At 44.3% G+C, this 14,544-nt stretch overlaps 1 protein-coding gene across 2 annotated transcripts in view; it reads right to left on the bottom strand.

Annotated features, from left to right (window-relative positions):
* Positions 1-12,497, bottom strand: part of PCIF1 (phosphorylated CTD interacting factor 1) — a 102,424-nt gene extending 89,927 nt beyond the window's left edge. The window contains exon 1 of one of the 2 annotated variants that reach the window (XM_082271695.1): positions 12,392-12,497. Coding sequence is in view for 1 of the 2 variants with exons in the window: in XM_082271696.1 (XP_082127822.1) it covers positions 12,392-12,478 (87 nt within the window). In the remaining variant the exon portion in view is untranslated. The remainder of the gene's footprint in view (positions 1-12,391) is intronic. The other variant, XM_082271696.1, reaches the window with a different exon arrangement.
* Positions 12,498-14,544: the final 2,047 nt, after the last annotated feature.

The raw sequence follows: 14,544 nt of genomic DNA, 5'->3' as shown, positions 1-14,544 counted from the left end.
GCCCATGAGGGAGAACCAAGAGAATACCAAAGAGATAAGAGAAGACCCTGTCTTTGCAAGTTTAGCTCTTTTGTGTCTCCCTGGCAGCAGAGTTTGACCTGTCACCTCTCCTGCTTTTCTCTTCTCCCTCCCTAATCTGTATTCCCTCGCCGCTGTTTCAATTTTTAGAAGCAGTGGGAGGGGTCACCACTTCTGCCACTTCCCAGTGGTTTTCGGCTTACCTGGCAGATCGGGAAGCCTGAAAACCAATCCGGCGGTTGGGGCTTCTGATCACAGAGATAAGCGGGGGAAGATGGCCTTTGCTCATCTCTATGAACTAGGACGACTGGAGCGACGTCCTGATGTCAATTCTGGCTCAATGTAAACAAGGCCATTTTTTTAAGCATTAGATCAATTTTTTTATCTAATGCATTGTAGAAGAGAGAGTGGGTCTTATTGACCCGAGATCTCTCCATACAGAAGACCTCTCACTGCTTATTTCTATTGCAAGGAATGTTTACATTCCTTGTGATAGGAAAAAAAAAACATTTTTAAAGGGACTTTAAAAAAAAAAAAAAGTTTTAAACTGAACACCCCCCCCCCCCCTGCCCCCCCGTGTTAGTGCGCAGTTGTGAATGCATAGATAGGTCACGCAAGCATAAACCATGAAACCACACATGTGAGGTACCCTCACGAATGTCAGAGCAAGAGCAATAATTTTAGATCTAATCTGTAACTCTAAACTGGTAACCTGTAGAAAATTTTAAAGCGTAGCGTATGGAGATGTTTAGGTAATGTAGTTTGGCGCCATTCTACAAGGGTGCGCAATTTAAACCATGATATGGTGGATATCTATTTGCTCGGCGTAACATCATCTTTCATGTGTTATTTAAAAAATTGGGTAAAATCGCCCTGCAAATAATGCATTCGATAAAAATAAAGTTGCAATGATTGACACACACACACACACACACACACACACACACACACACACACACACACACACACACACACACACACACACACACACACACACACACACACACACACACACACACACACACACACACACACACACACACACACACACACACACACACACACACACACACACACACACACACACACACACACACACACACACACACACACACACACACACACACACACACACACACACACACACACACACACACACACACACACACACACACACACACACACACACACACACACACACACACACACACACACACACACACACACACACACACACACACACACACACACACACACACACACACACACACACACACACACACACACACACACACACACACACACACACACACACACACACACACACACACACACACACACACACACACACACACACACACACACACACACACACACACACACACACACACACACACACACACACACACACACACACACTAATTTTTAGCAAAAAACACAGATTTATACATATATGCGAGAAGTGTTAGAATTGGCCCTTGTAAGCAAGTGGTTACATTTGTTGATTCTTTGAAACTGTAAAAAATATACCAGTAAATGTAAAACAAATACTTAACCTGCTCAATATGCTCAACATTATATATATATATATATATATATATATATATATATATATATATATATATATAAATTGTTTCAGTTACCAAGCATATTGATTTGACATGTAAAGGCTATACAGCAATATATAATTTTCAGAAAATGACATGTACTTTAATTAAAAGGTACGCCTACCTATTGTTAAGTAGAACATTCTCTAATTATGTACTACAAACATTTCAATCAGATATCACTCCTTATTTATCGTGCTGCTGTAACACACTCTCAGAAGATGAAAGTCATATTTTATGAGTAATGTGTGACAATTTAAATAAATTAGCTGCTTTACTGAACATCGCTTTAGGGTTGTTCGTCATTCAATTTTACTGAACATCGCTTTAGGGTTGTTCGTCATTCAATTTTTTATATCTCATAAATAACATTTAAAGTGTCCCAAGGTAATGTAGCAACGGAGTCCACGTGTTATTCTCTTAAAACTGTGTAAAAATCTAAGCATATGTATAAAAAGTTTAAAAAAATTAAACTTAGGATACACACAAATAAAAAGTTAACTGAGCAGGTTGGAAACGTGCAGCTTATTCAGCTTCTCCCTGATGAGAAATCAAACATAAGATGACCCTTTGTAGCTTAGAAGATGCTAAAGGGCACTGAGCAGGTAGGCAAGTGTAATAGGTAGAAAAAACTACCATGATAATATGCACTAACCTATGGCAACCTAACAACTTTGTTTTACTTATATGGAAAAGATGAGTTGGTCCGTTTGGTTTCTATATGTTTATGCACACTTCTTTGCTATAAAAATAAGCCTGCAAACATGTACAGTATCTCACAAAAGTGAGCACACCCCTCACATTTTTGTAAATATTTTATTATATCTTTTCATGTGACAACACTGAAGAAATGTCACATTTCTACAATGTAAAGTCGTGAGTGTACAGTTTGTATAACAGTGTAAATTTCTACAATGTAAAGTCGTGAGTGTACAGTTTGTATAACAGTGTAAATTTGAGGTCCCTTCAAAATAACTCAAAACACCGCCATTAATGTCTGAACTGCTGGCAACAAAAATGAGTACACCCCTAAGTGATAATGTCCAAATTGGGCCCAATTAGCCATTTTCCCTCCCCAGTGTTATGTGACTCGTTAGTGTTACAAGGTCTCAGGTGTGAATGGGGAGCAGGTGTGTTAAATTTGGTGTTATCGCTCTCACTCTCATACTGGTCTGTGAATGTCAGAGTTTTACATTGCCTCTTGGGATGTGTAGTTCCACAACAGCTGGAGGGCCGTAGTTTGAGGATCCCTGGCCTAGGCTATAAGAGGATTGCCAAGACCCTGAAACTGAGCTGCAGCATGGTGGCCAAGCCTGTACAGTAGTTTTAACAGGACAGGTTCCACTCAGAACAGGCCTCGCCATGGTCGACTAAAGAAGTTGAGTGCACGTGCTCAGTGCCATATCCAGAGATTGTCTTTGGGAAATAGACGTATGAGTGCTGCCAGCTTTGCTGCAGAGGTTGAAGGGGTGGGGGGTCAGCCTGTCAGTGCTGTCCTCCCAGAAGGAAGCCTCTTCTAAAGATGATGCATAAGAAAGCCCGCAAACAGTTTGCTGAAGACAAGCAGACTAAGAATATGGATTACTGGAACCATGTCCTGTGGTCTGATGAGACCAAGATAGACTTATTTGGTTCAGATGGTGTGGCAGTAACCAGGTGAGGAGTATAAAGAAAAGTGTGTCTTGCCTACAGTCAAGCATGGTGGTGGAAGTGTCTTGGTCTGGGGCTGCATGAGTGCTGCAGGCGCTGGGGAGCTACAGTTGATTGAGAGAACCATGAATGCCAACATGTACAGTGACATACTGAAGCAGAGCATGATCCCCTCCCTTTAGATACTGGCCGCAAGGCAGTATTCCAACATGATAATGACCCCAAACACACCTCCAAGATGACCACTATCTTGCTAAAGAAGCTGAGAGTAAAGGTGATGGACTGACCAAGCATGTCTCCAGACCTAAACCCTATTGAGCATCTGTGGAGCATCCTCAAATAGAAGGTGGAGGAGCGCAAGGTCTCTAACATCCACCAGCTACATGATGTCATCATGGAGGAGTGGAAGAGGACTTTAGTGGCCAAGAGGGTTAAGGCAGTGCTGGAAAATAATGGTGGCCACACAAAATATTGACACTTTTAGCCCAATTTGGACATTTTCACTTAGGGGTGTACTAAGATTTGTTGCCAGCGGTTTAAACATTAATGGCTGTGTGTTGAGTTATTTGAAATGGACAGCAAGCTTACACAGTTTTACAAGCTGTACACTCACTACTTTACATTGTAGCAAAGTGTAATTTCTTCAGTGTTGTCACATGAAAAGATATATTTAGAAAAATGTGAGGGGTGTACTCACTTTTGTGAGATACTGTATGTTGGGTAAAGATTGTTAAACATGAATAGACTAAAGTTCATTTTTGGCCAGACTTGATAAAAATATATATTTTTTTTCGGTTTTGCGAAACCGGTCGGAAAGACCTCTCTTTTGCGAAACCGGTCGGAAAGACCTCTCTTTCGCGAAACCGGTCGGAAAGACCTCTCTTTCGCGAAACCGGTCGGAAAGACCTCTCTTTCGCGAAACCGGTCAGAAAGACCTCTCTTTCGTGAAACCGGTCAGAAGGACCTCTCTTTCGTGAAACTGGTCAGAAGGACCTCTCTTTCGTGAAACTGGTCAGAAGGACCTCTTTCGTTAAACTGGTTTAGAAAGGCCTCTTCCAACCATTAGCTTAAGCCTCCTAGTAAAATCAACATCCGCAAACTTCCTAAATGAAAGCGTAAAAGTGATCACTAGGATGGATAAAAATTTTAGTGCAAACTGCAATTAAATTATACCTTTGTTCATACAGATTTCTGTATCAGATATGAAAGGGGATATTCGAAGAATTAGGGAATGAGGGATTTGATTATAAATAGGCTATGGGGATGGATTCTTTATGATCTTGTATAAAATAAATAACATGGAACAGGCCTATTCATTAAGGTTTGCCATACACATTATATTTCAACCAACCAACTTCAGATCAATCAAAATTATGTACTAGATGGCCTACCTAACCTATAAATTTGTAACCAATCGGGCAGGACCTTGCACTACATATTTGTTGGTAGATCTAAAGGAGATAATACAATCAGGTTGTAACGTGTGGTGAGCTTAAGGCTCCATGTACACGGGACGTTGTTAAAAGTCCCTTTGAATGCTGGAATTTTTAGGACGTTTGAAACGTCCGTTCGGTCGCGTTTGTACCCGCGTTTAGCGGGCGTTCAGCAGCGTTTGCGGGCGTTTGCGTTTAGAAGCGTTCCTAGAGATCAAAAAAATGATTCCCCTTTAAAATGGAAAAACGCGAACGCTAAACGCGTTTGTGCGTTTGAAACGCCGGGAAACACACGTTCGAACGCAAATAATTGCATTCTAAAAACAGTCCCTGAACGCAACTGCCTGCAAATGACTGTAAACGACCATGTGTACATGGACAGATAAGATAAAATGTAGATGGGTTTAGGGGCTTCTGAAAAAAACGCCCAACTGCTCCTAAACGGCCATTTCCAGCGTCCCGTGTACATGGAGCCTAAAACATATTTAAATATTACATTTGTTAGTATGTTTATTCATACAGAACTCTACACCAGAGAAAAATGAGGGACATATGAAGAGATACTAGGGATAGACTCTCCAAATGAGCGATGGTTGGAAGCAATGATAATACCTGGCATGTGATATGACCTTGTATTGTATAAGAATTAACATATCATGGTAATATGATATGAATGAATGCATTAGATATGTTAATTTTTTTTATTTACCAATGTTTGTGATCTATACTTTGCAGAAAGCCTTAATGCCATGCATGCAAACATTTACTGGTTAGCAACCTAATTTAATGGCCCAGCTTCTCTTTTCAAATGATGCAATGGCGTGTAATATAAAGTAATAGAGTATAAGAATAGGACGGTGATACATAGCTGTAAACTTTCTGAGATAAGAAAGAGACACCTCCAGCACAGAATATTAAAGTGTTAGGCCTCTTTCACATGGGCGTTCTGTATGTCCGTATATCACCCCATCCGTTTGCGGGTGATATACGGACATAATGCATGTCAATGGGATTGCGGATGTCAGCGGATGACCATTCGCTGACATCTGATTTGCGTCCTTTCAGTTGTTTTTTGGAACGGAACAGAACCCTATTTTTCTTCCGTTTAAAAAACGGAAAGGACGCAAAATCGGATATCAGCGGTGTCATCCGCTGACATGCTCAATCCCATAGACATACATTATGTCCGTATATCATCCGCAAACGGATGGGATGATATGTGGATATACGGACCGGATGAAACAAGTGTCATCCGTGTCCGTAAAAAAAAATAAAAAAGTGCCGGATCGGTCTGCTCCGTGTGAAAGAGGCCTTACTAAAACTTTGGCTTTGTTTATTTTAAAATAACAAACATGACATGCTAAGAGCCGGTTCACACTGGGGCGACTTGTCAGGCGACCAGGTCGCCTGCCATAGATTAGCACAGGACCCGTTCTAATAGGAGCGACACAAGTCGCTCCGACTTAGAAAAAGGGTCCTGAGCTACTTTAGCGACCTGCATTGACTTCAATGATATAAAGTCCGTGCATGCCGCTCCGAGGTCGCGGTGCGAGCTGCGCACCGCGACTTCACAGGACGCCCGGCAAAGTCGGGTTGTGCCTATGTGAATCGGCTCTTACCTGCTCTGTGTGATGGTTTTGCACAGGGCAGCCACAATCTGCCTCTTTTCAGGTCCCTAGCTGGCGCTCCTGGCCCCTCCCTCCTGGCAGGTGCCCCCCCACAGCAGGCAGCTTGCTATGGGGGCCCCCAAGCAGGCCCACTTCTGAGCCACAGCTGTGTCCATTCACACATGGGGCCGCAGCCTCCATCGCATGATTGCCAAAAGCCAATCAGGAGTGTGAGTCCCTGGAGAGCCAAGGCCCGTGGACATTGCTGGATTCAGAGGGGGCTCAAGTAAGTATTGGGGGGGGGGCTGCTTCACACAGAAGGTTTTTTACCTTCATGCAAAGAGGTAAAAAAAACCTTGTGCCTTTACAACCACTTTAAGGACCCATTCACACAATGAGGTATATATTAACCAATTTGCAGTGCGAATGCCTCAGCATTCAAGAATCAGTCACAAATAACACCCGTAATGTTTGTAATATGTGTGAAATGTCAATTTTGGGCACGGTGGGTGTACAGTGTTACTTCACATTTTTGTTTTTTTCTGAAAAGGTGAACACTTTAAGGTTATTTTTTCTTAGAAACGAATGTTAGGGAATGTTACATTCGCCCTGCGAAAGGCAAGAAGCTGAAACTGATATTTCAGACATATTACAAACTTTACAGGGATTATTTGTGACTTTTGCACAAATGCTAAAACCTTCACACAGCAAATTTTTTTTCTTAAAGCAGAAGTAAACCCTCCTCTGCAACTTGTACCTATAGGTAAGTCTATATTAAGGCTTACCTATAGGTACTGTAAATATCTCCTAAACTTGCACCGTCTAGGAGATATTTACTTTGCATGCAGCCAGTGACATCACTGGCTCATGCGCTCTGAAGGAACGGCCGCTCCTGCCGTTCCTTCAGAGCCCCGTGCCGTGGCTTTGGCTCCCACGCATGTGCAGGAGTGACGTCATCGCGGCTCCAGCCAATCAGATGCCGCAAACCCGGAAGAAGGGCGACACAACATGTCACCCATGAGAAAGGTGAGCGGTCGGCACTTCGTTCTAAGGTAAGTATTTCATAATGAGCTAGTATGCGATGCATACTAGCTCATTATGTGTTTGTCTTTCAGGTGTTCGTTTTTAAAAAAAAATTCTGAGGTTTACAACCTCTTTAACTAGACCCCATGTGTGTTGGGCTTCATTGTTCAACCCAGACCTATAGCAATAACAAGCCAAAATGTTTCCAATAGTCTTGGTTCACAATGAAGCATGGAGACAAGGATGGATGGGTGTTTGCTTTGAATATGAAAAATGTATTTAGTAGTGTACTTAAAAATTTTTTATAGGTGATGCTTTAAAAAATTTTATTGGATACCTGTTTAGAGTTACAGAGGAGGTCTTGCACTAAAATTATTGCTCTGGCATGGTGGCGATACCTTACATTTGGTTTGATCACTGTTTACATTTACTTACGTAAGTGTTTTGGCGGGTGAGCACGGAGGGATGGGGCGCTTTAAAATGTATTTATTTTTTTAACACTATTCCTTTAAAAAAAAAAAAATCACTTTTATTGCTGTCACAAGGAATGAAACATACCTGGTGACAGTAATAGGCAGTGACAGATACTCTTTGTTGAGAGATCTGGGGTCTAAAACTTGCACTTGAAAGTATTCAAAACGTCAAGATCAGAGTTTTTAAATACTTTGGATTTTTTCAAACTGGTGCCGTTGGCTGCCAGGTTAACCAAAAGTGACGTCATGATGTCACTTCTTCCAGATTCTGGCTTTGATCGGGTCCCTGGCCAGTCAGGGGACGTGCCAGCTGGTTGCTCAGGTCTCCCGGTGGGACGGGAGAGCCGGGCGAGCCGCATCAGTTACAAGAAAGCCTACCATTATCCCGGTACAACTACTTGAGAAAAATGATGTACAGAAATACATGATTTGTCGGCAAGTGGTTAAAAGAGAAGTATTGGAATTTTTTTATTAGAAATCATATTTACCTAGGCGGATGCAGAATTAGTCAGATGCTGCAACTGTCCCCCCGCTAGCTCTAAGACTGAGAACTGAGCGATAAGATTGCTGATCGCTCAGTTCTCCATGGGCGCAGAGTCGGGCACTGTCAGTTAATGGAGTGTTTTTGCAACATTTGTGGTTCAGCTTTTAAAGGACATGTGACTCAAAAACTGCACCAAAAATGCTTAGTGGGGGCGTTTTTGAGGTGGTTTCCATTCATTTCAATGGACAGGAGCATTTTTGGTGCTCCAAAGATGCTGCAAACAGGATTTTCTTCACCGCAACAAAAGCGCACTGTCCCAGTGTGAAACCATGTATTAATTTGAAAGGGAAGCATTTTTCTTGAGCTTTTCAGGTGCTTTATTTTAACACAAAAGCGCTTGAAATACTCCAAGTGTGAAAGCAGCCTAACACTGCATTCACACTGAAGCGGCACGACTTCGGGGGCGACCTGTAAAGTTGCGTGCAGCGCGACTTCGGCACGACTTGCACAGACTTCACAGAATGAATGTCTATGCAAGTCGCCCCGAAGTAGTACAGGAACCTTTTTCTAAGTTGGAGCGACTTGTGTCGCTCCTATTAGAACGGTTCCCGTACCACACAACGGACCGCGACTTGTCAGGCTGGCAAGTCGCCTGACAAGTTGTATTAGTGAGAAAGCAGCCTAAAAGTCAGCCAGACCACAACTAATCAAAGCACAGTAATAAATACTTTGGGCATATTCGCACCATGTGCATTGAGCTGCGCTGCTCAAGGTAGGCCCAGTGCAATAACAAGTCAAAATCCATTGCTTCTAATAGGTTCTGTTTTGGTGATGTGCGCTGGGTGGAAATGGAACATACTGCAGTTCGATACGCTGGAATGTGCATGGAACATTGTGTATTTTGACTTCTGTTGTAAAAAAAAAAAAACAATTTAAAAATACTTCTAAAATCCCTGAGAAAGCCGACACTCAAGTGTAAACCTATCCTAAATGCAATGGAAGGTCATGTAAATCCAGCCTGAAACCCACAGGACATTTCTCACCACTAATTTAGAATTAAAATTACATTAGAATTTAAAAATAACCAGTGCAATAACCAGAAGTACAGATATAAAGTTTAATGCAATATAAATAATTCTTCAGTTAATTAGTACATTGTTTTTCATACAGATCGCTAAACCATTGCTATAAGAGGGACATCTGAGGAGCAATGAGGGACAATCTCTCCAAATAAGGGACATCTTGGTAGGAATGAGGGACGGTCTCTCCAAATGAGAGAAAACTGAGGTGGAACAAGGGAGAGTCTCTCCAACTGAGAGAAAACTGAGGTGGAACAAGGGAGAGTTTCTCCAAATGAGGGACATTTGAAGTAGAACAAGAGACAGTCTTTCCAAATGAAGGACATCTGAGGTGGAACAGGAGGGAGTCTCTCCAAATGAAGGACATCTGAGGGGGAACAAGGTAGAGCCTTTCTAAATGAGGGACATCTGGGGAAGAATGAAGAACACGAGAGACATCTGAGGAAGAATCAGGGACAGTCTCTCCTTAATGCAGGGACATCTGAGGAGGAATGAGGGACATCAGGGAGATGTGAGAGGGAACAAAAGGAAGACTAAAACTGAAGGACTTCTGAGGAGGAGTGAGAGACATGTCTCTCCTAATGAGGGACATCTGAGTTGACATAAGCGACAGTCTCTCTGAATGAAGGACGTCTAAGGAGGAACATCTAAGTGGGAACGAGGGACAGTCTCTCCAAATAAGAACATATGAGGAAGAATGAGGAACATAAGAGACATCTAAAGATGAATGAGGGACAGTCTCTCTAACTGAGGGACATCTGAGGTGGAACAAGGGGCAGTCTCTCCAAATGAAGGACATCTGAACAGTATTGTGGGATACAAGGGACAGTCTCTCCAAACGAGGGACATGTGAGGAGGAACAAGGTACAGTTTCGCTAAAAATGGGACAACTGAGGTGGAACAAGGGACAGTCTCTCCAAATGAAGGAAATTTGAGGAGCAATGTGGGACACAAGGGCCATCTGAGGAGGAATTAGAAACATATCCCACCAAATGAGGGACATCTGAGGAGGAACAAAAGACAGTCTCTTCAAATGAAGGACATTTGAGGAGTAACGAGAGACACAAGGGACTTCTGAGGTGGAATGAGGGATATGTTTCGCCAAATGAGAGACATCTGAGGTGGAACAAGGGAAAGTCTGTCTTAGTCTCCATTCACACTAGTACGACTTGTCAGGCGACTTGGTCAGCCTGACAAGTCGTGCACCGTCGCGGTCCATAGAGTAGTACAGGAACGGTTCTAATAGGAGCGACACTTAGAAAAAGGGTCCTGTACTATTTCGGGGCGACCTGGAGCGACTTACATAGACATTCATTTTATGCATCCCGTGCAAGTCGCGCCGAAGTCGCGCTGCACGCGACTTACAGGTCGCCCCCGAAGTCGTGCCGCTTCAGTGTGAACCGGCACTAAATGTAGAAGATCCGAAAAATAATGAGAGATAGTCTCTCCAAATGAAGGACTTTGAGAAGAAATGAGGGAGAGTCTTTCCAAATGAAGACCATCTGAGAAAGATACGAGGGACAGTCTCTCATAAAACACAGGACATCTGAGGAAAAGCGAGAGACGGTCTCTCCAAATGCGGCGCAATACTGACAGGCTTCCAAATGAGGGACATCTGAAGAAGAATAAAGTGGGGTACATACTATAAGAAAATTGGGAAAACAATTGTTCGATTTTCCTCATTGTTTCACAGCAAATTGGAACCGATGAAAGAATTTTTGTACAAAAATGTGTATGAAAATTCTTGTACGACAAATGCTTTTTTGTTGTTTATTGTTTCTGATCATGCGCAGTCTTTCTTTTCTGATTTTTCTTGTACAAAAAACTAAATTCGTTCGTTTTTTCATGTACGAGAAAAATTTTGGAGTTTGTCCCTTTGAGAATTTTCGTAAGAACATTCTGAAACATCTGTACACACTATACGAAAATTGTACCAAAAATTCTTTGTACGAAAAGGTTTGCCCAATTTTCTTATAGAGTGTACGAGCCTTTAGGGACAGAAATTCTATAGGGGGAAGTCTGAGCAAGGAACTATCTCTCTCCAAATGAGTGACAGTCAGAAGCGATGATATAATTTTGCATGTGAGGTGACCTCGTATGACATAAGGATTATCATATGACTGATTTTTTTTTTTTTTTTATTAATAATGCATATATTATTTCCATTTTTATTATTTAGAGATGTTTGTGATCTACACATGACATGCAAATGTTTTCCTGATCAGCAGCCTAATTCAATGGCTCAGCCTCGGATTTCAAATGATGCAACGGAGTGTAATTCATAGTAGGAGGAAGGGACGGAGATGGGGGTGTGTGGAGAGTAATTCATAGTGGAGTATAAGGACAGAACGGTGATTGAGGATTTGTAATTAGGCGGGCTCCATGACGGTCCGGGCACATATTAATAATAATATATGGGGCTCCAGCCATACAGGCACAGGCCACTCCTCCATGCACACAATGCTGCGTATATTGACAAACGCGGCCACCTCCAGCAGCAGTAGTAGTATCTCAGTGATCACCTCACGGCGCCCCGTCTTCCCGCCTAAACCGTGAGGTGAACACGGAGATGTAAACAGGCGGCCATGGAGCTCTATAGGTGCCCGACTGGGTATGTGATGTAAGTAAGCGCACCCCCATCGCTCCACAAAACCAAAGCACACACAGCCATGTCCGCCTGTGAAGCTACATACGCCGCCCCAAGCTGGGCATATTTTATTTATTCGTCTTTTCTTGTAATTGGGATTATTCTCCGCTTCCCTCACATTTTTGGCGCGCTCAGGCAGCCAGCCGCCTTTTTCTTATCGTGCTCGCGCCACATTGAGCGCGCTCCCCGGGCGGTTCCAAGATGGCGCTGAGGGCTGCGCTGGCGGCTCGGAGGGGGGAGGGAGCTTTGCGGTGATTTTTCGGGGTGTTGGGGGCGCGCTGGCCGCTCGGGCCGGGCTCTGCGGGTGCTCGGGGGTTTGCGGCGCCGGACGGTGCTGGTGTCAGAGCGTGGGACGCCCCGGGAGCCTCACCTGGGGGCCGAGGCAATCTCCGTCACAGACTCCTGTCCGTTCGCTGCTATCCCGCCTCCGCCTCTCCTTCCCCGCCGGGGCCGCCATCTTGTATTCCAGCCCCGGCCCTCCTTAGTGCGCATGCTTGGCCAGGAGAGTCGCACGGGGGACTCTTGCCGCCATCTTTGTTGTGGCAGGGGAGAGCTCACTGAGGGAATGACAGCTGAGTTCATGCGTGACTCCAGACAGAGTAAGAGGATTGCACAGAGACCATTTCAGGGTTCGACGTGTTATGCCTTATGCACACTGCAGCTGATAAACTCACGTTTTTTGTGAATTTGGTGGCTTAAAGAGGAAGTAAACCCTCCTCTGCAAGTTGTACCTATAGGTAAGCCTATGATAAGGCTTACCTATAGGTACTGTAAATATCTCCTAAACATGTACCGTGTAGGAGATATTTACCTTACATGCAGCCAGTGACGTCACTGGCGCATTCGCTCTGAAGGAACGGCCGCTGGTGTCGTTCCTTCAGAGCCCCGTGCCGAGACCGTCGGCTCCCGCGCGGGAGTGACGTCACCGCGGCTCCGGCCAATCAGATGGCCGGATGCCGCGATCCCAGAAGACAGGCGACTGGACATGTCGCCCGTCATACAGGTAAACGGGCGGCACGGCGGGGGCTCGTTCTATGGTAAGTATTTCATAATGAGCTAGTATGCGATGCATACTAGCTCATTATGTGTTTCTCTTTCAGGTTGCAAGAAAAAAATTTTTTTTTATGGGTTTACAACCTCTTTAACCACCTCCCACCCGGGCCATTGTAGATATACGGCCGGGTGGGAGTCTCGTCCTTCTGAATGGACGTTCCGGAACGTCCTTCAGAAGGAGAGAGATTGCGCCGCCGCGGGCACGCTCAGCGGCACAATCTCGATGTGCCTGTGTCCCTAGGACACAGAGCAACAAGACTCGGCAGGAGGGCCCTGTGATTGGCCCTCCTGATCACATGACGGCTGTGTCCAATCACAGCCGTCATGTAATGTTAATACAGCCGTTGTAACGGCTTCGATCTCTTCTCCTCCTGACAGATCCTGTCAGTGAGGAGAAGAGGAGAGGATCGATTCTGCAGCCGGGGTGATCAGTGAGTATTTCTAATTACTCACTGATCACAGGGGGGGTCTGTGCTGGTAATCAGATGATTGATTACCAGTGCAGCCTTGGGGGGAGGGGGTGCCACTAGAGCCACCAGGGATGCCCACCCATGACCACCAGGGATGCCCACCATGGCCACCAGGGATGGCAAACAGGGCTCAGAGAGCCTGCCAGTGGTGCCCACCAATGCCATCTATCAGTGTTGCCCACCAGTGCCCGTTATTGCCATCTATCAGTGCCGCCCATTATTGCCCACCAGTGCCCCCCATCAGCGCTGCCTATCAGTGCCCACCAATGCTGCATATCAGTGCTATCTATCAGTGCCACATATCAGTGCTACCTATCAGTGCCCATCAGTTCTGCATATCAGTGCCACCCCATCAGTGTCTCCTCATCAGTGCCTGCCAGTGCAGCATCATCAGTGCTCATCAGTGCAGGAAAAAACATATCTATTTACAAAATTTTATAACCTAAACAAAAAAACTTTTTTTTTTTTTTTCAAAAAAATTTTCAGTCTTTTTTTATTTGTGCACCAAAAAAGAAAAAACCTGGTGGTGATCAAATACCACCAAAAGAAAGCTCTATTTGTGGGGGGAAAATGACACAAATTTGGTTTAGGTACAGTGTTGCATGACCGCGCAATTGTCATTCAAAATGCAACAGCGCTAAAAGCTGAAAATTGGTCTGGGAAGGAAGGGGGTTTAAGTGCCCAGTATTGAGGTGGTTAACATCCCTTAGGCTCTGTTCACACTTGATCGATTGGAAGTGGATATTCCGCCAGCAGTTCCAAATTGGAGCATACCTGTGCAATGACGTTACTTCTTAAAGGCACCCCAATCGTGACACTGTTGCTCAAATGAAGTTCCTGCTCCTTTTTGAGCAACAAGCATTGCCATGATTGTAGTGCAATATATCACTGCAGAACCGCAACGCGATTGTGGTGCCATTAAGAAGTAATTGCTTCACATGCACATACCTCCCAACCCCCCCTGATTTTCCGGGCTCATCCTGGATCAGGGCTGAGTCCC

The sequence above is a fragment of the Pelophylax lessonae genome (assembly GCF_965119305.1).
Source record: "Pelophylax lessonae genome assembly, chromosome: 11".
In the NCBI taxonomy this organism is placed as follows: domain Eukaryota; kingdom Metazoa; phylum Chordata; class Amphibia; order Anura; family Ranidae; genus Pelophylax; species Pelophylax lessonae.
Note: the sequence above shows the minus strand (reverse complement) of the source record. Positions and strands in the feature narration are given on the sequence as shown.